We start from the raw sequence: 25,606 nt of genomic DNA on the forward strand, positions 1-25,606 counted from the left end.
GGTTGATAATCCTACATGTAAATAATAGCTCACACTTATCAATCCTCTTGTTATATGTCTGTAAACTCTGTTCACCTTTTGTTCTTTTGATATATCAGTTTCTGAGGTTTTGGTAAAAGCTACAATTATTGATTTATTTATTTCTCCCTGAAGTGCAGTCAATTGCTGCTTGATGTATTTAAGGTTGATTGTTTATGCACATTTGTGTTTATGATAATTTGTTTACGATAATTATGTACTCTTCACTCTTCTCCTATTCCTTTTTACATCATTCCTTGTTGTTTTTTTTTTAATTTATTTAAACTAAACAAAAACAAAAACAATTTACTCATTTCTCCCACTTCCCACCTTTCACCTCTGGCCATCACCAATTTGTTCTGTCTCTATGAGCTTGCTTTTTTAAAAATGTTTATTTTTGAGAAAGAGAGACAGAGCATGAGCAGGAGAGGGGCAGAGAGAGAGGAAGACACAGAATCTGAAACAGGCTCCAGGATCTGAGCTGTCAGCACAGACAGTGGGGCTCGAACTCATGGACCATGAGATCATGACCTGAGCCAAAGTTGGACGCTTAACTGGCTGAGCCACCCAGGTGCCCCTGAACTTACTTTAAAAAAATTATTTAGTTTTGGATTCCACATATGAGATCATATGGTATTTGTCTTTCTCTATCTGACTTATTTCACTTAGCATAACACCCTCAGCATCCATCCATGTTGTCACAAATGACAAGACATCATTCTTTTTTTTTTCAATGTTTATTTATTTTGAGAGAGAGAGAGAAAGCAAGCTCACATATGCGCACAAGCAGGGGAGGGGCAGAGAGGGAGAGGGAGAGGGAGAGAGAGAATCCCAAGCAGGCTCTGCACTGTCAGAGCAGAGCTCAGCATGGGGCTTGATCTTACCGTGAGATCATAACGTGAGCCGACATCAAGAATCAGATGCTTAACTGACTGAGCCACCCAGGCACCCCGATCTCATTGTTTTTTATAGCTGAATAATATTTCACTGTATATCCATTCCACATTTTCTTTATTCATTCATTTATCGATGGACACTTAGGTTGTTGCTATGTCTCAGCTTTGTAAATAATGGTGAAATGAACATAGGGGTGCAGATATCTTTTCGAGTTAGTTTTTTTTTGTATTCTTTGGGTAGATACCCAGAAGTGGGATTGCTGGATCATAGGATAGTTTTATTTTTCATTTTTTTGAGGAGCCTCCATACTGTCTCCCACAGAGGCTGCACCAGTTTGCATTCCCACTAACAGGGCATGAGGTTCCCTTTTCCCCACCTCCTTACCAGCACTTATTGTTTCCTGTCTTTTTGATACTAGACATTCTGGCAGGTGAACTGACATCTCATTGTGGTTTTGATTTGCATTTTCCTGATGATTCATGATGCAGATCATTCTCTGTTTTTTAACTTTTTTGCCTTGAATTTCACTGTTTCAAGGTATTATGGTTGATGCCCTAAACTTTTCTTTTGGTCCACGTTTATTTATTTATTTATTTGAATTTTTTTGAATTTAAACATTCATGTCTTTTAATTTTTTAAGTTTATTTATTTATTTTGAGAGAGAGAGAGTGCTCGCGCACATGAGCAGGGGATGGGTAGAGAGAGAGAAGGAGAGAGAGAATACCGACTGAGACACCCAGGCACCCTTATGTCTTTCTGTTTTAAATGTTTTTCTTGAGAAAAGCAAAATGGTGAAGTCTTTTCTCAAAAGTGCAACTGAAGGGTCTCTGTCTTTCAGTGGTAAATTTAATAGTTAACATTTTTTTTATTTTGCTCAATTGCTGTCATATTATGACTGATTTCTACTTTCTGGGTTTGTTGTTGTTGTTGTTCTTATTGTCTTTTTGGGGGGAGGAATTTTTTCTTTCTTTGCTGCTTTCCATTGGAAAGAATTTTCTTTTAGTTCAAAAATTCTAATTTTGTTCTCATGGTGGTTGCTCTTATCACTCATTTTATTCTTTGTGGAATTTTTAAACATACCAATTTCTGTACAAGCCAAGTACTCGAACAGGCTCTCCTATCTCTTTTGTCTACCTCTCCCCTTGCCAATCATTTAATATTCCACTTTTGGTTGTTACAGTTACATTTGTTCTATTTTCCCCCCTTCAGTCCCAATGAACAACAAACACTACCAAGGTATTTGATCACCTTGCACTTCCTGTGTCCCTTGCAACATTTCCGGGATTTGTTCCTAGTTGGATACTTCCACCTGGTGTGTTTTCAGTGTCGGACTCTGTGGGTAAATCTTCTGAGCTTTTGTTAATGCCTGGGAACATGATTGTTATCCTTGCAGATGCCTCCTGTATGTGGAATGGCATCTATGTGGCATCACAGAATCGAATACATTGGCTTAGTCTCTGAGCCTCGGGTCTGGAGCCCTACCACTGTCCTCTTTCTTCCCACCAAACTGGCCTGGTGGTGGTGTGCTGGTAAGCTGTCTGGGGAAAAAAGGTCCAGATTTATAGTTTGCTGCGGGAAATACTCCCCTCCCCTTGAAGCTGACTTCAAGCCATTGGTGTGATGGGATTGATGCACTCATTTGCACAACTGGCTGGTTGTGTTGGAACTGGTGGGACCTGACTCCCTCTCTTTGTTGATGCCTAATTGAGATGCTGAAATCCTGTGGCCATCATATATTTTCATACATTGAATTCTTTTATCCCATCCATTTCCACCTTGCTTGGTATCCTGGGCCAACTCAATTTACTTTATAGATGAGGATATTGAAATACTTAGAACAGCTGAGGGGATTTGTTAGTGGTCACTAAGCAGAATGGTATGCACATGGAGGGCTTCCTGTTCTAATAAACCCAGATTATAACACTTTGGTGGAAAATGCACGAAAAGTGCTATTTTAATGGTTCGATGTCATCACGTAGAGGTTTTGGGGTAGCTGAGTGAGCTGTGAGCAGAAACAACCGTCTGGGGAAATTCCTGGATGCCTGATCTTCAGAGAGCCACAACTCCATGGTCATTAAAATATAGCTTGAGACCTTCTTGGCTGCAAGGTGTGATCCCAAACTCAGAGGTAGCCTCTGGAATGTGACTCATTCCCCTTTCCCATGTGCGGGATTTGCTTCCAGTGGGAAGTGTTCCATTTTCCTGGAGAAGTCATAATGGCTAGATATGATCTGGTAGAGAAATAGGCAGACCAGTGCTCTTGGGGTGGCAGAAAATGGCTGGGATCTCAGGGCAGACAGAGAAAAGAAAAGATAAATACAGACACCGGCTTTTTCCAAATAATGGATTTTGGCCAAATGTAAGTCTTTCTTAAAGCTGCATTTATAGAGGATCTGTCCCCTCCCCCTTGCCTTTTTCCCCCCATCTTGTATCCTCACCCCATCATGCTAAACTAGAATGTGTAAGATGGGGGAAGGGTGTCCTACCAAGTGCTCTGATGGTTTATCCCTGTCCTGCAGGGGAGGGGTGGGGGGTGCTGAGCCACGTGCCTTCTCACAAAGGGCTCCTGAGGGTTAGGGGCTCAATGCCGTAAAAAGATTAAATAACAAGAGTTACTGACCATGCAAGAGGGGCTGGGTTTGTAATTTAAGGGTGCAAGACTAAAACACCATTCACTTGGAAGTGAGATGTGTTGCTAACAGCCTGTATTTCTACTCAAACAGAAATAGAAGACCACAGTCATTTCTGTATAATTCCCTTTGTATGCAAATCAAACCCTCTTTTGATGATTTGTAACCCATCCCATCCCTTGTCAGACACATGCTTGACCATGGAAAACCCCTCAGATGGGCAATGTGTGAACAGCGTAAGTGCGCCCCATTTTAAGAAAATCCCGATACCATCTTGTGAACTTAACCGTTTAATGATAGCATGTTTATGAATACTACTAAAGAAAAAACATTTGTTTAAAACATGATTTGAATGTTGAAAAAGATCAGTTTTCATCTTATGACATTTCCAGAAATATTTCTGTTATGTAAAGGAAGGCACATTGGCATTTCCAGTGAATTTAAGTTCCTAACCCCAAATCTGGAGAACATCTTCTCGTGACTCAAGAACAAATCTCAGAACATTAAAAATTTCCTGCCTCTTCTCCAGGTAAGCCCTCCATCTATTACTTGACTCAAAGTAATTACTTGATGGTCACACTGATTTCATCAGTTTACGGGAGAGAGAGAAGAATCAACACCTCCGAGGTGGGAGGGACTAAATCCCTCCCTGTCATGAAACCAGTAAGAATTCAAGGCTGAGAGCAGGGATGCGTTCACTCCAGATGGCAGGGGCTCCCTAGGGGCAGAGCTAGGGCCAAACCATCCTATCGCCTTCCAGGCTGATGCATGTTTCCTGGAATTGTGCATGGCTCCATAAAATGACTGAGTTGGAGGCTCATGCCACCAATCCCTGTCCCCTTCTTGATGAGTTCTCTTTAGGGATGTGGCTTATTTTGCAGAAGAGGGCAAATTCCCTTCAAAGGGAGCTCTTATGGTATGATTTGTGAGTATGAAGTCTAAACTAACGGTATCTTTGATAAATGTTGTACATCTTAGAACAGAGAGGTTCCTAAATGGTGACTAGACACATATTTCCCTATGTGGGGAAAAACTAAGGTGTAGGCTTGCTTGGGGAAAGAATCACAGAACAGACAGAAAGGGAGTTTGCGTGGCTTTCAGCCTGGGGACCTGGATGACCTGATGAAGGCTGAGTACACAGTGACATGTTTTGGAAAAGGCAGCCTAGGAGACATCATAGGCCTGGTACTTTGTTATGGTTGATGCTCTTCTGTTTTTCTCCTGGGATAGGTAGTAGATGCGATTGGCCTCTGGGTAGGTAACTTTGCTGAGTGGAAGCTTGTAGATGGCAGGGTTGTTGGTCGTCAGGAGCAGGAAGGTGAGTGCTGAGAGGCAAAAGGGCCAGGTGCATGGTGGCAGTCCAAACTGGGCAGGGGCAGAAAGGAGACACACAAGAGAAGCCTTGATTATATCAGATGCTTTGGCCTATTTCATCAGCCCTTAACACTCCCCTATAGCCCTGGGTAGAGGACTGGATGCTTTGTGGGTATTGAGAGGAATAATACTTCTTGACCAATATTAATAAAAGCATGTCAGTGCTGTCTGCCTGAATTGTAACAGGTGGATGCACATTCTCCAAAATGCAGCCATTGGAACCCTATTACAATATGGCTTTATGTAGAAGTCATGTTTTGCCTTGGGCTGTCTGGCTAGGTTATACCTTCAACTCTAGGAACTGACCATTGCCTGCCTCTCCCATAGCCCCTGTTGAAGGAGTGGCATTGGCAGCCATTTTGTAGCTCACGATCTTTATCTCTTTGGTCACAGCTGATTGGACTCCAGCAATGCGACTTCCACAGGCAGATGGCCTGGGAGTTGAATCCCTCTTTTGAGAATTTGAACTAAGAGAGACTGGGCTCTTGGTCTGAAAGGACTGGAGAGCCAACCAGTGCTGGGTGGCCGCTAGGGGGGTGTGTGCAGCAGAAGAAACCCACCACAGACACAGGGAGATAGAACAGACATCTGGAGAGAGGCAGAGATGTAATGTCCTAGTCCTAGGGGTTGGAGGTGGAGGGTAGCTGCCTCTATTCTCAAGGGCTCCCCCATTCCCAGCTCTCCTTCTCATGGTGTTGACCTATTTTTTCTTCCTTAAGATGCCCTGAGGCTTTTCAAAACAAAATGTTTATTTATTTTTGAGAGAAAGAGAGAGAACAGTGAGGGGCAGAGAGAGAGTGGCAAGGGGCAGAGACAGACCAGTGAGGGGCAGAGAGAGAGAGAGTGGGAGACGGAGGATGATCCAAGGTGGGCTCTGTGCTACAGCAGAGAGCCCAATGTGGGGCTCGAACTCGTGAACCAAACTGTGAGATCATGACCTGAGCCAAAGTTGGACACTTACCCGACTGAGCCACCCAGGCGGCCCATGCCCTGCGGCTTTTTAATACACCTCTCACTCTTCCTTGAGATCACTTGAGTGGAGAGCTTGGCGATAAGGAGTCTTGCAGACTCAACTATAAGGCTGACCAAATCATGTTCCCCCACACCCAACCTCATTTCCTTATAAGCAGTAAAGACCTAGAAAACACCACGGGGATAACAATGCCAGTAATGTGCTGCTCAAAGATGGCACTGCTGGGTGAAACTTGGAGAAGGACTACAGCAGCCAGAACCATGGCCGTAAAAATACCCACGAGTAATGAATTCCACCCAACACGTCTCTCCAAAGCCCTGCTCACACTACACAGTGTGTTTTGGGAAGAACCCTCTGGAACCCCACAGTGGGACAGGAAGTAGGTCTGGAGTTCACATCTCAGACCCACATCTCAGCTCCAACCACCTTGTTAAAGTTATTTCATCCGTCTGAAACCTATTTCCTCAATAGTAAAGTAGGGCTAACAGTGTCCACTCAGACAGTTAATGCCTAGTGCATATTAAGGACTCAGTAAACAGCCCTCAGCACTCAGTAAACAGCGGTCATGATTGTCAAGTGGGGGGGGGGGCGGGCACGGGGAAGACAGGGCTGCATGTATGAGTGCCAGTGAGGAAGCAGAGGAGTGCAGTTCCCAAGTGCTCTGTCTGTGGAGGGTGTGAAGGGGCTCGTAAATGTCACTTGACATTTTTATATTGTTCTTCAAGCAGATTGGACATTCCTTCCACGGGAGTAAATAGCCTGCCCTTTTTTGTCTCCCTGAGAGTGTTCAGCATAGTGTCCTAAACATAGTAGGCACACAGAAAGTAAACTCGAGTTCAAAAAAAGTTTAAATGGAATGGTATTGCCTCTAACTTCTCTGCCCACAGAGGAAAAGGGCCAGTCATCCTCTAAATGCCTGTGATCAGAAACAAAAGCCTCCTGTTTGCATCCCTTCCAGTACCTTGCCCAGGGAAGGCACGTGACACATATTCACTGGCTGGACAGTCAGGTGGAAGGATGGGTACAAGAATGATGGGAAAGCCTGGAGTGCAAAGGAGCCGCAGAGACCATACTCCATGCTCTAGTTACCCGCCCATTCTTCTGATGGCTGACCAATCAGCCCCAGCTCTTAGATTCCCCATGGTGCAGGCTTGCTATCTTAGGGTTTTATTCATTCATCATTTCTTGAGCACCTATTATGGGCTAGGTATTGTAATAGGTACTATGGATAAAGACTAGAATACAGCCGGGCCCCTGTTCTGAAGGAGCACATGGGCTGAAGTTGGAAAAGGAAGAATATGTATAAGGCTCGTCACCATACTGTACGTCAAGTGTCATAGCAGAAGCATGTACAAGATTCACCAGAGCCCAGAGGAGGATTTAGCCCACTGGGAGACATAGGATGGTATCAGGGAGGGCGGGTTCTATTGCTTAGAAAATTCCTTCCTATGCTAAGTTCAACCTGCCCAGTTTCCCTAAGGGTGAGGAAGGGATTTGTGCAGGTGTGAGTAAAATGCCCACCTTCATCCCTACCTTCAGGACCACTGGGACTTTTCCTGGTTGCTTTTATCAATCAAATGTGCCCTTGAACCCATATCTAAAAGGGGGAGGCATCAACTGCGGGCTGAGCCCTGAACACTCTGTGCCGGACTGGGGGCCCTACCCAGTGTACGTGGGGGCTGGGGCTGGCCATGCGGCTTCTCCTGTCTCAGACACCACCTCACACTAGGGCTCAGACAAGGAAGGGATTCTTGGACTGGTGCATGTGCACATAGCCACCAGCGCTGGCTTCTCTCAGGTATTGCTGGGGCTTGGTTCCCTGTCTTCCCTGGAGACTTCCCTCATGACCCCCTCAACTCCTAGTTGCCAACGGATGAACGGAGATGTACCCTGGCCCGTAAGTTAGTTGGGCAGTTGATCTATAAACATACAAAAAAATTAAATAATAAAGATTTAAAACTAGTTCTAGGGGATGATACAGCCAAAAGAATTCTAGTTACAAGATAGTGTTCTTCAAATTGTCCTTCTATAACAAGCTCCACTGGCCCCCTGACAATGGGGTCTGTTTGACCGGTGGTTGACATTGAACCTTTAGAGACCTAGCTCCTTCTGTCTAGCAGGTGCTGAGGCAAGCGGTGTGATTTGAGATGAGAAGGATGAGTTGGGGAAGGGTCCCCGGAGGACAGGCTTGCATTGACTGTGGGGAGCTGAAAGAACGGGGGAAGGGCGTTGTGGCACGTTCTTAGCCGACGCTGACTCACCACGGACAGCACGTTAGCCAGCGCAGCACCCAGGTAGGCCGCAAACAGTGCTGGGAAAAGAACCAAGAAACGGTCCAGTGACTGACGGTGCCTCAAGCTTAGTCTACATATTATCTCCCCAGACATTTTATGCCACAAATGCTATCTCTCAGATTAAAATAAAACTTGAATTATGTTTCTATTAGTTGACAGCCCTGAAATGTGTTAAATTCCAGGCAAATGCCGGTACAGCTAAGACAGCAGATGAACTTTGTTAAAAAAGGGCCAGAATGGAGTGATTATGGTTCTCTTGGGTCCCACCACCTTGCATTCTAGCAAAGGAACATTTAGCAGCATAAACCGTACATGAAAATTTTACTATACAGCCAAGGCAAGTGGATCCCAGAGCTCCCCGCTGGAATATTTCACCGCGAGTTATTAATGTAATATGGGTTTCCAGGGAGGAACAGCATTCTCTAAGCTTGAGGAAGACCAAATATGCCCACTGCCTTGTCTTCCCAGCTCTGCCTGCAGAGGGTGTGGCCAGGCTGGCCACTGGGAAGAGCCACGTGCCGGTAAGAGGTGACGCTCTGTGAAAACGAGCAAGTGTAATTGGGCTTTGCTTCCGAACTCTCAATTTCTCAACCGAAAGCATCTCAATTGTCCTCAGGATATTAACAACAGCAAATCTTTATTAGAGAGTCACTGAGCACCTGGCTGGTAGCCATGTGACCACATCCTTCAGCATTCCTCTGGCGTAAGCATTATTGGAAGGTCCTAATGATGAGTATTTGGGTGCTTAAAGTTAATCTCCGTATCTGAGGTAAATCACCCAATTCTATACATAAAGATTAATTTGAGTAAGGGTTGCTCTGTCGGTTGGCTCCAATCACCAGCCAGGAGAGTAGCAATCACAGAGACAACCCATGAACAACAACCCAACAGCCACCGTCTAAAAGTTCTGTCTTCGTGTGGCTGAACACTCTGTGTTCCGTGAAAACAGTTTTTACTGTGTGAATCGTTGAACAACCACTCAAAACCGTTTTAGGTACAAACGCTTTTGTGAAACAAACGATCCTCCCATTTATCTTTGGGGGATCCACAGAATCTTCAGGGTGGTTTTCCCCGCAGGGACAGTCACAGGTGGCGCCAAAGGTGCAAAGGGAGCTAGTGGTGGTCCCTACCACAGGCGATGGCCAGGAAGTGGGTCTGCCAGGTGATGACGTAGAACATGCCTCCGATGGCAATGCAGGCCAGCGTGCTGTTGAAGCCACACAGGCCGAAGTAGATGGAGTCCAAGGGCGTTGCAATAGTGAGGGCTGCGAGAGAAGGCAGGCATCAGTGTTGAGTTCAGGGCGGGGAGGGGGGGGCTCGTGGGGCTCGCCTGCCACTCCTGAAAACCACCATAGTTCCCAAAGCCCAGACCAATCATCCTCTTAGGCATTTATAAAAAAGAACTTCTGATTTTATTCAGTGAAAAGATAACTAAAGGAAACAAATGGCCATAGAGTCACATGAGTATTAGTGGTGATGCCGTTATAGGTAGAAGAGAGCCTTTTGAGTATAGACTCTGCAGCCTTTTAAAGCAGAGAAGTTCCTTTCCCTGCCAAGAAAGAGGACTTTTCCTTCTTCACTGATATTTTTTTAAGAGAGAGAGAGAGAAAGCACACGAGTGGTGCGGGAGGTAGGGAGAGAGAGAGAGAGAGAGAGAGAATCTTAATCCATGCTGAGCATGGAGCCAAACGTGGGGCTCCATCCCATGACCCTGGGATCATGACCTTAGCCAAATCAAGAGTTGGACGCTAACCGATTGAGCCACCCAGGCGCTCCTTCACTGATATCTCCGTGTTCTCTAGTGGAATATCATCCCTTGAGACAAGACTTAAAATACAAACATGACTGGAATTAACCTCTCCAAACTTTAAATTTATACTAAGGTGTAACTGACTAACACCGAATCCTTTCGGGAAGGCAGCTTTTGCTCAGAAACGCATGAGGGCACTGGCGCCCAAAGTAGGAAACCAGGGTACAATGGAAGGGGGGAAAGTTTGTAGGAATAAGTGGGGGTGGGGAGGTGGGTATCGAAAACACCTGTCACCATTTTCTTCGGAGCTGGCTCGAGACACTAACATCCGTATGGCCCATTAACACGTCAGAAGTGATGACACTAACCTGCCAACATCCCCATGGTGGAGCCGATCGCAGCGTGTAGGCAAATGAGAGGTGAAGATATGAACAGAGCTATGAGGAAAATGCCTCCAGTCCAGGGGTTGTCACAGCCATACACCTGGCCGACTCCAACAGGGATGGCTCTCAAGAGCTGCAGGTGCAAAGGGTCACATGCAGTTAAGGAGGCAGAAGAGACAACTTGAACCTTGGCTGGAAAAGATTCGTGCCAAGCCTTGTACACCAACAGTTCGCAACAGGTTTCTGAGACATTTTTATCCAAATAGGTTAACTCTAAAAGGAACACAAGCCTTATTGTTTTAATCTTGCGTTCTTAGAACAATAGGAGTTTAGGGTGTTCAGTTTCCTTTCTTTAGAAACATGAGTGTAAGGCACTCAACCCCCAGTGAAGAGACACTAAAAACTTTTCAAATGAGGGTATTATTATTCATCAGTAAAGCAGGAGATGTCTGATCAAAGTTGGGGTTTAAAAGCTCTCCTGTAACACTAAAAAAACCCCTAAAATTATGACCAAAAGGCTGAATATCATGTGAAAGAGTAGTCTTTTGTGTTTCCAAGAATAAGGTGTCTGGGCTCTGGTCACGTTAGCTCGGTCTGGGTGAACACCTGGACTCATATCCAGGGAAGAATCCCTGAGAAGGCAGTATCATGGTATGCCCGTTTTTGATTGAGAAGCCAAGTAAACGGTGACTGATAGACGAGTCCCTGCTTGCATCAGGCCTCCGTGTATCTCAGGGGGTGTGGGGCCTGTCTGCAAACGTGAAGGGTTTGATGAGGCCAGGGTCCACTGCCTTGTGGGCACTTGCACATGTGTTTTGCAGTTCCAGAAAAGGATCCTGGGCATGCAGCCTTCCCCAGCAACTGGGATTGGGGTCCTATGGTTTGGAAGGTTGGCCAAAGGCCCTTGAGCTAGGAAAGTGCATAAGGGAGGGGGCTCTGGGCCACGCAGGGGACACCAGGGTATGTCTTACCCCTCAGACAGTGAGCTGAGGAGAAACAGAGTCCTGGGGTGAGGGTGTGCGTATATTAGGAGGGGGCAGCTCTTCTCTCAGCCCATGCCCTCTGGGGGTGTGGGGACACAGGAGGACACTGAAGGGGCTGTGGGTTGGCCTAGTGGGCTAACCCTCCAGACTCCGTCTTCTGTTACCCCAGGAACAGAGAACAGGGTGGGGGCTCTGGCATTACCACGTGGGTCAGGGTGGGCAGGTGGGAGAGCTTCATACAGAGGCAGTGGTGCTGAGCAGTTTAGTCCTGAGCTGGTGACACCCTCCAGGGGGCCCTGCAGTGGCCAAGGAGCTGAGGAACTCATGGGGTTTCAACATTGTTGGGAGTTTTAGACTCTCTGACATTTACTTGTTTCCCCAACACTCAAGGCTCTCATGAATGGTTAAAAAGACGAAACATATTAGTCCTTATTATAATCCATTTAATTGGCTAGAAAGTTACTTTTACAAAAAGTTAAAAAAATTTTTAATGTTTATTTTTTAGAGAGACAGAGACAGAGCTTGAGTGCGGGAGGGGCAGAGAGAGAGGGAGACACAGAATCCAAAGCAGGCTCCAGGCTCTGAGCTGTGAGCACATTGCCTGACACGAGGCTCGAACTCACAAACTGTGAGATCATGAGCTGAGCTGAAGTCAGATGCTTAACCGACTGAGCCACCCAGGCGCCCCTAGAAAGTTACTTCTTAAAATGGCAACCGCCAAAAATTGAATTTTTCTTTCTTGGAACTTGGGGGTTCTAAAATATTTGTACAGGATTCCCTAGCTGTTTTTCAATTCTACAAAATGCCTAGATATCTTTCCATTGAACATGTGGCACAGAAAATGCAAAATGTCTTAAACTTACCTTTCCTAACATCAGCTCCTCAGAGCCAACGGTTTAGAGTGATTATGCCTTCAAGAGATGTTGCTGGGGTAAATACCATGGAAAGGAAGCCTATGGAGTGAATTGCCAACCTTTTCTCACCTCTGGCTCATGAGGGTCCTCTTACACACACACACGAATCAACAAGGATGAAGCTAACACTAACACAAATATTTCTTTTACTAAATAATGTGCCTTAGTGTAAATGCACAGTCCTTTCTACCATGCTGTGCTGTTGTGTACTATGAAATGCTAAATGAAACTAGGCATCATTATTTCTGAAAGGTCCTCAACAAGCCCAAGTGGCTTTGTGGTTAGATGATGAATTGCCAATAACAAAGTTGTAGAGTGGGCCCAGACCATGGGGTAGTTTAGTGTAATGCAATGCAGGAGAACCTCAGACAAAACGTCTTCTTAATTATCTTGGAAGACTTCCAGAGGCCAGCATTATATACAAAATACTTATAAAAAACATTAAAAGTTCTGATATATAGACGTTTCTTAATGGAGGAACACCTGCACTTTATGGTGTGACCTTGGAAAGCCAATGGAATCAACTCTGGAGGTTGGAACAGAGACTTTAGCCCACAGGTGGCTGTGTGACATGTATGCCTTTAATGGTTCAGTGAGATTGATGGAAGGAAATAGACAATGTAAGTTGAATGAAAACTGGAAGAAAGCATCAAAAAGACTTTTTCCAAAAGGAAAAAGGAAAGAAACCAGTTCCAACAGTCAGGAGGCCAGAGTGCTAATCTTTAAAAAAATTTTTTTTTAATGTTTATTTATTTTTGAGAGAGAGAGAGAGAGAGAGAGAGAGAGAACAAGCGGGGGAGGAGCAGAGAGAGAGGGAGACACAGAATCCGAAGCAGGCTCCAGGCTCTGAGCTGTCAGCATAGAGACTGACGTGGGACTCGAACTCACAAACCGTGAGATCATGACTTGAGCCGAAGCCGGACACACAACCGACTGAACCACCCAGGCGCCCCTAGAGTGCTAATCTTGACTTTGCTCTTCACTAGTTAGCTGTGTGACCTCAGGCCTCAGTTTTTTCCTCGGTGCTATGACAGTGTGGCACCAGAAATAGTCTTGTTAGCTTCTAGAAAGAGAAAGGAAAAGGATGGTGGCTAATGAGATACTGCATGTCCACTGCCTTGTATGGTATTATTGTTAATAGTCATCACTTGTGGATGCTTCTGATGTGCAGAGTCAGTAAATGCCACTTTAACATTGCATTTGGACAGACGCTGCCTTCTTGGCTTCCGTGTTACCTACCAAGGGCACTTGGACCTCTGACCAGGTGATGTTGGGCACGGAGGATGGAGGCTGCAGCAGCATCGTGGGGAAGAAGAGGTTGTAGTGGCCGGTGGCTGCCAGGTACAGGGTCACAGCGATGTTGAAGGGCAGCGTGAAGACGGGGAGGTCCCATTTGCTGAAGATGGTGCCCAGGGCACTGGAGAGGATGGGGCTGCAACAGAAACACAAGAGACTGTTCAAGAAGCTCCGGCCCTGACACTAGACTGAGCAGGAGTAGAGGGGTCCCTGGACTTTCCTGAGGAAAAGCAGCCCACTGGGTATGTTCTCTGAGCCCGACTGGCCCTGAGCAGGTCTCCCTCTGGCCCCCTCCATGGGCCTGGCACGGTGATGGGGCAGATGCCCAGGCTCCATTTCAGAAAGCGGGAAGACCTAAGGCAAGGGGTCACAGAACTTCCTTGATAAGTCATATAGCCCCACGCTCAGGCATGAGGAGAGAGGACAAGCTGGGGGAGTGACCAGGGAGGGGGGTCTCATTCATTCGTCCATTCATCCATTCATTCAACAAATGTTTGTTGAGCAGCTAAGAGTACCAAGCCTCCATCCAGTGTCCTATGATTTCTGGAGGAGAAGGGGAGCTGAGCCCTGATCCTCTGAGGGCTCTGTCTGATGGCTGGTCCTTTAGCCCACCCTAGGAGGTTGTCTCAGTCTGGTCAGGGGGTTCTAAGGACAGGAAAAAGCTGGTTGTGGGGGGGGGAGGCAGGAGGAATGAGAAGGTTTCCAGAAACTGACAGGAAGCTGTAGGGTGGCTCTTCACCTTTCTCTGTCCTCTGGTTGAGTAGGACCAGAAACCCTGTTAAGTCTTAAAAAAAAGAGTAAAGAAGGGCTCCTGGGCGGCTAAGTCAGTTAAGCATCTGACTCTTGGTTTTGGCTCAGGTCATGATCTCACAGTTTGTGAGTTCAAGCCCCACATCAGGCTCTGTGCTGACATCACGGGGCCTGCTTGGGATTCTCTTTCTCTCCCTCTGTCTCTGCTCCTCCCCAGCTCATTCTCTCTCTCTCAAAAATAAATTAAAAGAAAAAAAAGAGTCAAGAATGGTAGGTAATGAGAGTGCCCGCAGATCACCTGGCACAGTGCTGTCGCTGTATGACATTAGCAGTTATTTCCAGTGGATGTTTCTGTGAAAGCTAAGTCAATGCCACCTTAAAATTGAGTTTAGACAGACAGCTGGGGAGGTGGGATGAAAAGGTTGGCAGCCCTTGACTGCACCCACAGCCTTAGGAGCAAACTTACCAAGACATGGACATAATGATGACAGGGAACAGAAGCCACCAGTAGTAATTGCCCTTGTCTGAGAACACAGCCATCAGCAGCCCCACCAGCACCCCGTTGTAGCCGTGAAGTCCTGCTGCGATGGCGGACCTGGGGGGATGGAGGAGGGCTGGTGAAGGGGGGACTCCCCAGGGCTAAGGAGGGCCACTGCCTTCTTGGTTTTCCTTCTGACTCACATTTTCCTCAGCTGGGGCCTGACTGCATATACACCTTCAAGCAGATGGCTCCTCTGGGAATGGGAAGGGAAGACATCAACCCTTTGCATTTCCCTGGACAGTGTGTAGATGTTACCAAATAATCAGGGAATGGTTGTGTTTAGTTATTAGTGTCCTTAATCTGAGGAGTTTCTGAGCTTGGAGGCCAGCAGTGAGGAGATGGGAAATGGTCCCCACGGGAAGCGACCTCTGGCTTCATGCTTGGACCCTGGGTCTCCTGGAACTTACCTGTCCTGGCTCAGGATGAGAGCTGTCAAAGTGGACACAACAGTTCCCAAGCAGCCGGAGATGGCCCACCAGGGGTTCTGGACGAAGAGGCCAAGGACGATGAGGATGCCACTGAGGGGGTTGTTCACAAACATCACCTGTGACGTGCCCCGGAGGACCCAGTCAAGGAACTGGAACACTGGGGATTTGTCTAAAATGAACCAGGGCAGGGAGTCGGTCAATGCTCAGGTGTGCTGGCCCTGGGGGAGACTTCAGTGGGTGGATGGAGGGTCGGGGAAGCTCCATGTCCAATGTGGGTTCACAGGGCACCAGCCTCTGCTGTCATCTGCCCCAGAAGAGGGTAAACCAAGAACCCAAGAGGGTGTTTCACTGCCCAGAAAACTCTTCAGACCCATCACCAGCTGGTTGTGGTCTTTAGGTTGTTTTTCAAGCAGTGGGGATAAGGTACCCTGAGCTATCTATGTCTCCGTGATAGGGGCATGAATTTTCAAGAAGACATATCCAAAAAGATAATTCTTTTGCTGCCTAGAGGGTGTCAAACCCATGGCCTGAGCCCTGGGAAGATTCCTAGAAAGAACTTATCTGAATAGTAGATATAATTCTTCCAAGAGTCATCTGTAGGGTGGGCACTTTTTTAGAACGCTGACTCTAGAATCCCATGCCTAAATGCCCATCCCCTGATGGGATATTTGTTGAGCACAGCTGCTAACATTCAGAAATGAGAGCTCATACACTGACATGTATTGTATTTCTACCCCAAGAGACTGCATTTGTGTCCTACCAGCAAAATCCCTGTCCCTTCTAAAAGACCGAAATGGCACTCAAGTCTAGTCTATCAAGAAGGCACTGTGCCTTCTGGGGATGGCTGGAAGTGACACTTTAGGGGTAGGGTCAAGGGCTTTGCTCCCAGGACCTTTACCTTTAAGACCCTCACCACACTCCTTCATCTCCCCTGTGATGTAGCTGAGGGCTCTGCTGACCCTCTTCCCACTGGCGGCCATGTGACTCTGAATCCAGGAAGTCTTGGAAACGTTCGCTTCCACCTTTATCTCAGTGTTCTCCTCCATGGTGTCTAGATCCTGCCCGGGGACAAGAGACAGAAAGACACTCCCACATCCTGTGTTTCTCACCCTGAGAAGCGACACTTGTGCTGGCTCTGGGGCCAAGCTAATATTTTCATTTGCTATTTAGAGAAATTGCTATTTAATCATCTCCGTGTTTCTGTAGACTAGAACACCTTTTGTCTTGTTTGACATGTTACCTCACTTAATATGGCCAACAACCTTGCAGTACAACAGGATACTGTATTTATCCTCATTCTATGGGTGAGGGCTAGGGCATGGATGGAAGGTTCTCATTGGCAAAGGTCAAGGTCAAACAGCAGAATTGATATTTAATCACAGATCTTTAGACTCTTTATTTAAACCATTACTTCTACTATACCACACTCTTTCCAGGTGAACTTATTCCTTATTCCACACCCCCCAACATGTCTAGTCTTTAAAATTTAACTGTCCATAAAATTAAACATATAAAGATTCTGTTTTTGAAAATTGGTACCAGCTTGTTTCCCAAATGCTTGAATGCCAGATTTAGAGAAGACAGATAACTAATTCAAATAAAAGGGATATGAAATTTTATAAAGTAGACTATGAAAAATAGACATTTTTATCCCAGGTAATTATGTTTCTGGAAATATGAATTCAAGAGACATCTTTTCTGGCCCTCTCTCCCTAATCTGCTGCAGGTTCTGTGTCTGTAGGACCCTGCCCGATTCAGGCCACTCTTTACTCACCAGCAATTCAACCGTGGGCTTCCGGTACTGATAGGGAAAAGGGTCTTTGGTTTGCCTCTCCTGGTGTTCGCCTTTTCCAAACACTGGAGTTGAAAGAAAGCACATCATCAATTAGGACACCTCTACCCTGGCGTATTAGCAGCAAATTCTTACAGTTTTCCTACTCCACTTGAGGAAGCCCAGAACTGTTGTTATCTTGCAGCTGGAAGACCCCTTTTCATTTTACTGGTCAAGAACCCATTTGGGTTCTCACTTTGGGTAAAAAATGTATATTCCCATGTAAGCAGGACACTTTATACAGGAATTTAGGGAGTTCCGAGACTTGAGTGTTTCGGCCTTGGTGCTTTGGTTCCCTCTTCTGGTCAAGTGTGAGAATGGCAGGCTGGGCTCAACACCCTGTATTTTCAGACTGAAGGGACCATTCCCACTGAATTCATGAGCTTTCAGGGAACTTAAGCGCTAGAAGGATGCATCAATGGCACCATGTGCCCACTTTTGAAAGGGCAGGGGCTGCAAATAACAGTGTTTTTGGGAAGTTACACTATGCAGAAGAAACAAACTAATTTTGGAATCTTTGAAAGAAAGGGTGGGAGCAAAGAAAACTCCTCTAGACGTTGAGGCCAGGTGCACGGCACCCTGATGGACCTGCTGCTTGTGTGTGAAGCCCCCCTCTGTCTTCTGTTGAGCAATTCCCACGAAACCCATATCTCAGTTTCCTTTGCACACTCTGCTAGTGCTCCCCACCCCCTCGGCCCCCAACCACAGTGATAGAGGATGTTTGGAGGGGGATTGTTAGAAGAAAGCCACACAGTCTTCCTTGACATGCTAGTGGCACCTGTCAAATACAAACCCCCAGGCTACAGGGTCCTCGAGCTAGCTCAATGCCCTCTCCATCTTGTGTGATGTTTTCCCACACCACCCCAGGCCTGTGTCTCTGGGATGGCCACTTTTGGTGAGAAACAACGAGGCCTAGATGCGCAAGTGCAAATGCAAGAATATCACTAATGCAGCTTCTGGGAAGCACGCGGTTTGTAAAAAGGACACTAACAGGTCCTCCCCCACTTTGTCCCTTGCCAGCTGTGTGACTCTGGGCAAGTTGGTTCCCCTCCCTGAGATTTAAGGGGCAAAATTAGATTGGCCCTCTGCCCTGGCTCTTCACGTGGCTGCCTTTGAATCTGATTGGGGAAGACTCCTTGTACCCCCGCTTCCCCCTGACTCCCCCCTGGCTTCGCCACCTGCTCATTTTTGGCTGCCCTCTGGACCTTCCCCTCTTGGCCTTTGGGAGCCCCCTTCCCTCTGTGGCTCTCCGTTTCCTTGGCCTTGATATCTTGACCGCTGCTGTAGATAAAAACTTTTCACCTCTAGTCCTGTAGGTCATCAGTAGTTTGTGGCTTGGCAGAAATTAGAATCTCATGGGGAGCTTTGAGAGATCCTTATGCCCACCCTGGCTAATCCCCAGACAAATTAGATTGGTGTCGCCAGGGATGGGATGCAGGTGATGCCAATACATAGTCAAGGCCTATAGAGTCGGCTGCCTGTCCCAGTTCCAGCATCCCCCTGTTCCTGGGAGGGTATAGACACTGGGGTCATGGCTGTGGTCAGAGGTTGGGTGTGGTAAGAATGAGCCTGGTCCTCATGTCTCTCCCTACTACCCTATGAAGTAGGTACTGCCATGGCCCCCATTCTAGAGATGAGTAAATTGAGGACCCGAAAGCAAGGAGGAGGCAGTGCACACCTTTGCTCCTTCTCCGAATGGATGACCACTCGATGTGGAACACGCTCCTGGGCTTGGGGGGCACGGCTTCTGGGCCCTCATCGGCCCTTGGGCTGGTTGTGGCTGGCTGCTCCCCACCAACACCTGGCCAGGGGCAAAATAAGACAGGTCGGTGTCTGCCCTGGCCCGTACCCTGAAAGAGCCAGGCAGGCAGCGCAGGGAAAATCACGTGCAGAAGCTGGAAAGGCAGGCGCGGTGTGCTCTGAAGCTGCAGTAGTAATCACACTGGTGCATTGGATGCAAGCAGCATCTTCCCCCCTTCCTCCCGCTAAAACATCCACTTCCTTTCCCCGCAGAAACCATATCACAGACCATAGACATGTCAAGAGCCAGTCTGCCTTATTACTCCAGCAAGAAACTACCCTAAGACCTACTTAACCGGGCCTTGGCCAGCGTGGATGGTGGACCTGAGCTGGCTGCCGTTTCTGCCCTTCAGCCAGTGCCTGGTCCGCCATCTGTGGCAGGGCGTGTGTGTGGCAGCTCCTCAATCTTGGCGGCCCTTTGGAACCACCAGCTGCTTTAAAAGATGCAGGAACCCTATCCCGGACCAATTTAAAAAATTAAAGTTTTTAAATGCCCATTTTATTTAAAAGATAGCTCCAGTGAGTAGCTTGGGTTGAGAATCACTAATGTGGGTTCTTCTTACTCAAAATGTGGTCCTGGGATCAGCATCATCAAACTCATCTGGGAGCATGTTATAAATGCAGAATCCCAGGTTCCACTGGACTGTCAGAATCAGAGTCTACTTCAACAAGATTCCCCAGCTGTTTCTGTGTACATTAAAGTTTGACAAGCATGAGTCTATGGGGAGGTAAGGGTCTGGGGCTATGACCAGCTACAATAAACCCTCTGCTGAACTTTATTATTTCAGATTTCCACACATGGGGGAGCACAGCACGCTCACTTGGGACAGGGTTTCTCAAAGCTGGGTCTGAGAATCGACACCATCAAGTCGCCCTGGCGGCTTGCTGGGATGCTCGTTCCTGTGCCCACCCCACACTGATCAGCTGGAGTATTTGGTGGTCCCCAAGTATGCAGCTTTAACACATTCTTTAACATTTTTTTTAATGTTTACTTATTTTTGAGAAAGAGAGAGAGACAGAGTGCTAACAGGGGAGGGGCAGAGATAGAGGGAGACACAGAATCTGAAATGGCTCTAGGCTCTGAGATGTCAGCACAGAGCCCAACATGGGGCTCAAACCCACGAACCACAAGATCTGGACCCAGGCCAAAGTCGCGCTTAGCCAACTAAGCCACCTAGGCACCCCTTAACACTTTCTGCTTGCAGCTCCAGTGGACTCTAGAGTTAGATGATTTAGTGGTTTGGAATAGCACCTGGGCATTGTTATCTGCACAAACTGGAAAACTGAGGCTCAGCATGGTTTCTGAAGCTTACCTACAAACAGTGAGCTATGTGACTCTCAGCCCCCAACCCTCTCCTCTGCATTTTGTTGCTCAGAGTCTGGTTTGTGGGCCAGCTCCACGGACATCAAATGCAGACTCTTGGGTCCCATCTCAGACTGACCGACTTGGAATCTTTTTTAAACCAGATCCCCAGCTAACTTGCGTGCACACTGAAGTTGAAAAACTGGTCTAGATCACACTTCTCAGATAAAAATGGCTTTAGCAAAGCTTAGAATATAGCAAGACCAACAATCAGAGAGTATGTGGGACACATATGAGCAAGGAGAGGGGTTTTGTCTATCTTCTCAGATTCAAAGGTAAAACATGCAACCATGTCCATTTCCTCTAGGCTCAGGGTGGGGAAGAAACTATTTCAGCATCCTGTCTGTGGGTCAGCATCGGGCCATAACTTCCCATGCTGGAGAAGCCCCCCCCCCCCCCCGCCCCAACCCCGATCCCATGCTTGAGATACACCTGGAACATAAGCCTGCTATAGGACACCTGTGCAGACAGGTTTTGCACCAAGGGACAAGGGGGTATCATACATCACCTGATAAAGTGGGGCATTCTCCCAGAGCACCCATCCCAAGTGTGCCTCTGCCAGGCTAGAAGGGCCCTTCTGCTGGCCCATTGCTTCTCGTTTCTTATATGTGGAGTGTCAGCTGCCCCAGCCACTCCTGGGCGGAGGAATATTTTACCTTAGCCTCCTAGACCGAGAATTGCATGGAGTTTCAAGATCACACTCTACCTCCTGTGTCCAGAAATATCAACTTACCAAAGTCACACCGTTCATTAAGCATAGCACAGCCAGGAGTTGCTCCCAGCTCTCCTGACACCCGATTTGAGGCTCTATAAATGGCTGCAGAAGGTCTGGCTCACCTTTCATGCCCTGGCCCTTCATTTTTAGCCTCCCAGATTCTGCTACCTGCTTAGGTCCCAGGAAAGTGGGGCAGGGCCCATATTACTATGTGTTCCTAGCGTTGATGTCCCAGCCACAAAAAAGCAAAAACAAGAAGTATCTTTCCTTCCCTTGGCAACTTATTTTGGTCTTTATTTAGGGTGAGCTGGGGAGGAGGCATCACATATGGCCCGACACAGGGTTGGCTCTGGGTCTCACACGGGTATTACTGGGGTGCTGGGCTCCACCTCCAGGTGGAGGGCAGTGGCCCCTCTGGCTGTGCTGGATAACAGTTGAGAAAGAAAAGCGGGAACATTGCCACCAAGAAGACTGGAGATAAAGTAACACATTTCCCGCGGCTGTGAAAATACTTAAAGATAAGGGGATAGCAGTTTACTGCTGCTTTTGGGTCAGATTCCCAGGACTTTCATAATGGATAAAGGCGATTTCAAGAATATCATGAACACATCTATCAACTGTTCCAAAAATAAATGTTCCATTGATGTGGTGGGGGATACAAAGAAAACAACAGTAACACTGGCCAGGAACCAGGCTCACTCATCTCTGCATGGCGTTTTTCATTGACAGTTTCTCCAATGCAGGCATGGCTCTCAGAAAGAAATGTGTAGATGCCATAGGCAGCCCTTGCAAACTCAATCTATAGAACTATGGCAGATATTTTGGAGGGGTACCCTCCATTTCGATCTCATATTGTTATGAAGATAAGACAAAAGGCTCTGGGAAACATTTTTGCAGGGCTCACATATCAGATACCTTTTCAGTGAGGCCACGTCCCTCGGATGGCACATGACCCTCTGCCTCCTTCAGTCAGAAGGGCTCCTGGTCCCAGTGCACACCTGGCATTTTATACCTGCCTGCACTGACTCTTACCTTGTCAAGCGTCAATTATGTGCTCTTGTCTGTCACCTTCACAGGATGGTGAGGTCCTTGGAAGCCTGGGTTATACCTGATTGTCTCGGCTCCCCCAGCACCTACCATAAGCCTGGTATTCTGTAGGCACTCAGAAGCATTTGCTGAATAAATTGATGAGGGGTAATTATACTACACATTTTAGTCTCTGAATGGTATAACAAACAATCATTGGATATTTCAGGGTGTGAACTATTTTTAAGAATAATACGTCTCGTCATAATTGTTAAATGCTTGATAAATACTGAAATAAAGGTGAGAGTCTTTCATTGGTTGACAGAGGTAATAGCTGAGTTGTGTAGGGCTTTGCAGGTCACAGGGTAAGAGCTGATTATTTTCCGTGGTACTTGGATACAAGAAGGGAAGTTTATAAATGGTGATACAATGCTTGGCCATCTATGACCAACCAACCAGAAACCCAGGAATACTGTGAGAGTGGCTGGAAGAACCCGGTTAATTACAGAGAAAGAAACAGGTCACTGAAGACAGAGATCATGCTTGATAGGATTTGTTTTCAATAACCGGCATGTTCCACAGGTTCCTTCTGGGTGGCCACAAAGCCCTAAGTGGTTCAGAGGTGGGGCTGGGTGTTCTATAGCCCAAGAGCAATTTTGTTCATAACTCACTTTTTCTGCCCCTAACATCATGGCACACATAGAAAATAGTGTGTGGCACGGTGCAGTAAATAGATAATGTTGTTTATGGCCAGAGAGCGTAGGCCCTCAGACTCCAGCCCCACCAGGCCCACCTGGCCCCTCGGGGGGCCAGTGGTTGCTCTGCCAGCCCAGCTCTGTGTGCTCTGCTGTACACGGTTGGAAAGCTCTGTCCCTCATAGCCCGTGGGTAAACCTTAGCGGCTCACTAACTCCTCGGCCTGCCTGCCTTGTGTAGGAGCCACGGCTCTCCTGCTCTGACAAGCTTTATTAAGCATCCCAATGCATGTAGCTTCGCACTGCCATTTCAGGGGCACTGTGTCCGCCCTCGAGGATTGCCACCATCCTGTGTTTTTATGGGCAAGAGTTCAGCAATGCTTTCCTCCCGTTGACTCACACAAGGAAAGAACAGTTATGAGCCACAGTATTTGTTCAGAAACACTTTCTGGAGAGCAGTGTCCCATAGTACTTATGCCTCTACTGACGTCGAACGTACAGAAAATGTCAACCATTCAAATACCAGGGTTAAAAAAGAATTTGTAGAGGAGGCTGTCAAATACAATTTTGAAGCCTATTGGAATTTCTTTGAGAGGAACCGAGGAAACCCAAACCATGTATGACATCGTTCAGAGGATGAAAACTGATCTAGTCCATCTTACTGAAAGTCAATCTTTAATCAAGCAGGCCCATGCCAAAATTATTTCTACAAGTTGTCTTCCTCAGATTTTGAACAGGTGTTACTGTCTCCTGCAGGTGGATCGATGCCATCCACACATCACTTACAATGTCCAACATATGGAACATCTGGAACCTACCATCAAGATCCATTTGTTACTCCTCCCAAAATAAGAGTTACCCCCCAACCCCCCACTCCAAACCCACCTGTGTATCATTCCATCTGTGACACCAAATAAAAGGCCAGGGAAAGTTCTGGGCCATTGTACACCAGCTTCTTCTCTGGTAGCGGTGTTTCCATACCCCTTGCCCCACATCCTCTTTCCTCTGCCTCCCTTCTCTCCATTATCTATGGCAGACATAGCTAATTAGTCATAGCAGTCTCTCTCAATATGTTCCCCAAACAGCCTCAGACTCCTTTTTAACACAATTCTCAGACAACCAATACTAATTATTTAGAGTTGGCACTTGAGAGTAAACTAATTTTCTCCCTCTAGCCTTCAAGGAAGGTGTCGATGCTGTACAAGTTTGAGAGAAGGGGTATATCAAGGCTATGGTGTTGACAGCTAGCAGAGAGGCCTGGCCACAGGCATCTTCAAGCCTCACAGGATAGCCTTCCCTCAGCAAGGTCACAAAGCTCACATCCTTTGGTGCCAGTTTTGGAGGAGATTGCATGCCTTACAAGGTTGTCCATTCTCTGATAAGACAACTTCAATATCCTGGAATCTTCCTTATGGGGTGGCTATCTGTCTTCCAGAAACACTCACTCTCTGTACTACACATAATATGTCTACAGTAATCTAAGATGGCTGTGTAAGAGAGGAGCACCAGAGGTACAGGTTAAGTTGGGATGTTACGATGTTTGTATATACTGAGATTGTCTAGTTCTATTGGCATGTCTGAGGAAGGGGTACTGAGGAGAGGGGCCAAGATGCCTGGACCAGGTACCTCCACCCTGGAAACAGCAGGTAGTGATGCCTGGGAAGGAAGTTTTCAAATTTACTGCATTAGCTTCCCACAGTTCAAGTCCACATGGTGCTGCCCCAGGAACCACACTGATGTCAGAGCCATGGGTCACAAAATTGTGGAAAGGATAACAAATAGTGTGAAGGCTCACCCAGTGGGCAGCTAGTTCAGTAAGGGGATTGAAGGTGGATGGATTAACCAGGTTCCATCACCACATGAGGTGTGAGTTGGGACCCCTGGACTTTTTTCCAGGCTCTTTTATCATCTGGACAGGTCTTTGGACTAACCATGGTTTCCTTATCTATAAAGTAAGGGCTTTGAACTATACCTATTTAATAGCTCTTTCAGCTAGAAGCTTCCAGAATCTAAACTCTCTTTAGAATACTTAGTAACATTCCCATCTCAGGACTAGCTTCCCCAGACACCACAGCCCAACAGAAGAAAGGGATAAAGAGATCAGCCTTTCCTTTTTTGTCTCTTCCTTTGAAAAGTCAGATGGTCTTGTTGGCTGGGGTGGGGGTGAGGGGACCTATGGTTCAGTTCTCTCCCACAAGACCTCTTACCTGGGCTCCTTTTGACGTTCTGCACAGGGTTGGAGGAATCTAGACCATTGGGATGTGGCAAGAAGCTTCTTTCAGACTGAGTGGCGTTTCTGGTCCTCAACTCCGGATGCTGGACTTTCCCCTAAACCCAAAGCCCTTCGCTTCCTGGATCCCTTCTGCCCATCCTCTTGCTGGTCCTCTGTAAGTTCACTTTACATTCCCTGATCCTATGCCTGGCACACGTCTTCCAGTTGAGAAAGGGTATCATGGAGGAGGAGGGAGAGGAAAGACAAATCTTCTTTTTGCAGCTTGCTCTCACACTGGCCTTCCTGACAAAAGATTACCTTCTACACACCCTGAGGAGGACTGGCTCTGGCTACCATGGTTCTCCCACCTGCTTTGATCAGGCAGGTTTCCTTTAAAGGGGCAGAGCGAGGGATTGTGTAGTAGGAGCTTCCCTGTCCTTCCTAAATTACTCCTTTCATTAGAAATTTGCTCTAGCACTTGCCTTTAAAGTAATCATCTAAGTGTTGTCTTCTCAGGGGGCCAATTGCCTTCCAACCTCAATAAACTCCCTTAACTCCCCATATAGGCAGGGCACAGGCTGGGGAACAGTATTGCCATCAGCATCTTGATGGAAATTTCTGCATAGTCCAATAATAGATGCTGTCCTTCTGGTTCTGTGGAAAATTTCAGACCTGTTCTCCTTCTGACTTTTCCTGATGGGGGTCCCAGGGACTCACCATGAGACCCTCTCAGA

The 25,606-nt window shown here is 46.9% G+C and overlaps 1 protein-coding gene and 1 long non-coding RNA gene across 2 annotated transcripts in view; one reads left to right on the forward strand and one right to left on the reverse strand.

Annotated features, from left to right (window-relative positions):
* Positions 1-4,709: 4,709 nt before the first annotated feature.
* Positions 4,710-25,606, reverse strand: part of SLC14A2 (solute carrier family 14 member 2) — a 53,038-nt gene continuing 32,141 nt past the window's right edge. Inside the window, exons 10-19 of the mRNA XM_030336766.1 lie at positions 18,741-18,863; positions 17,006-17,088; positions 16,130-16,289; positions 15,211-15,400; positions 14,729-14,857; positions 13,456-13,648; positions 10,305-10,452; positions 9,317-9,451; positions 8,154-8,203; positions 4,710-4,910 (exon numbers count right to left, since the gene is read on the reverse strand). Coding sequence (XP_030192626.1) covers positions 4,710-4,910; positions 8,154-8,203; positions 9,317-9,451; positions 10,305-10,452; positions 13,456-13,648; positions 14,729-14,857; positions 15,211-15,400; positions 16,130-16,289; positions 17,006-17,088; positions 18,741-18,863 — 1,412 coding nt within the window. The remainder of the gene's footprint in view (positions 4,911-8,153; positions 8,204-9,316; positions 9,452-10,304; positions 10,453-13,455; positions 13,649-14,728; positions 14,858-15,210; positions 15,401-16,129; positions 16,290-17,005; positions 17,089-18,740; positions 18,864-25,606) is intronic.
* On the forward strand, positions 13,609-23,611 carry LOC115528560. Its single transcript, XR_003973295.1, has 2 exons — positions 13,609-13,754; positions 23,417-23,611. It is a non-coding gene; the product is annotated as an uncharacterized LOC115528560 (long non-coding RNA).

This window comes from Lynx canadensis, chromosome D3, assembly GCF_007474595.2.
Source record: "Lynx canadensis isolate LIC74 chromosome D3, mLynCan4.pri.v2, whole genome shotgun sequence".
Lineage (NCBI taxonomy): Eukaryota > Metazoa > Chordata > Mammalia > Carnivora > Felidae > Lynx > Lynx canadensis.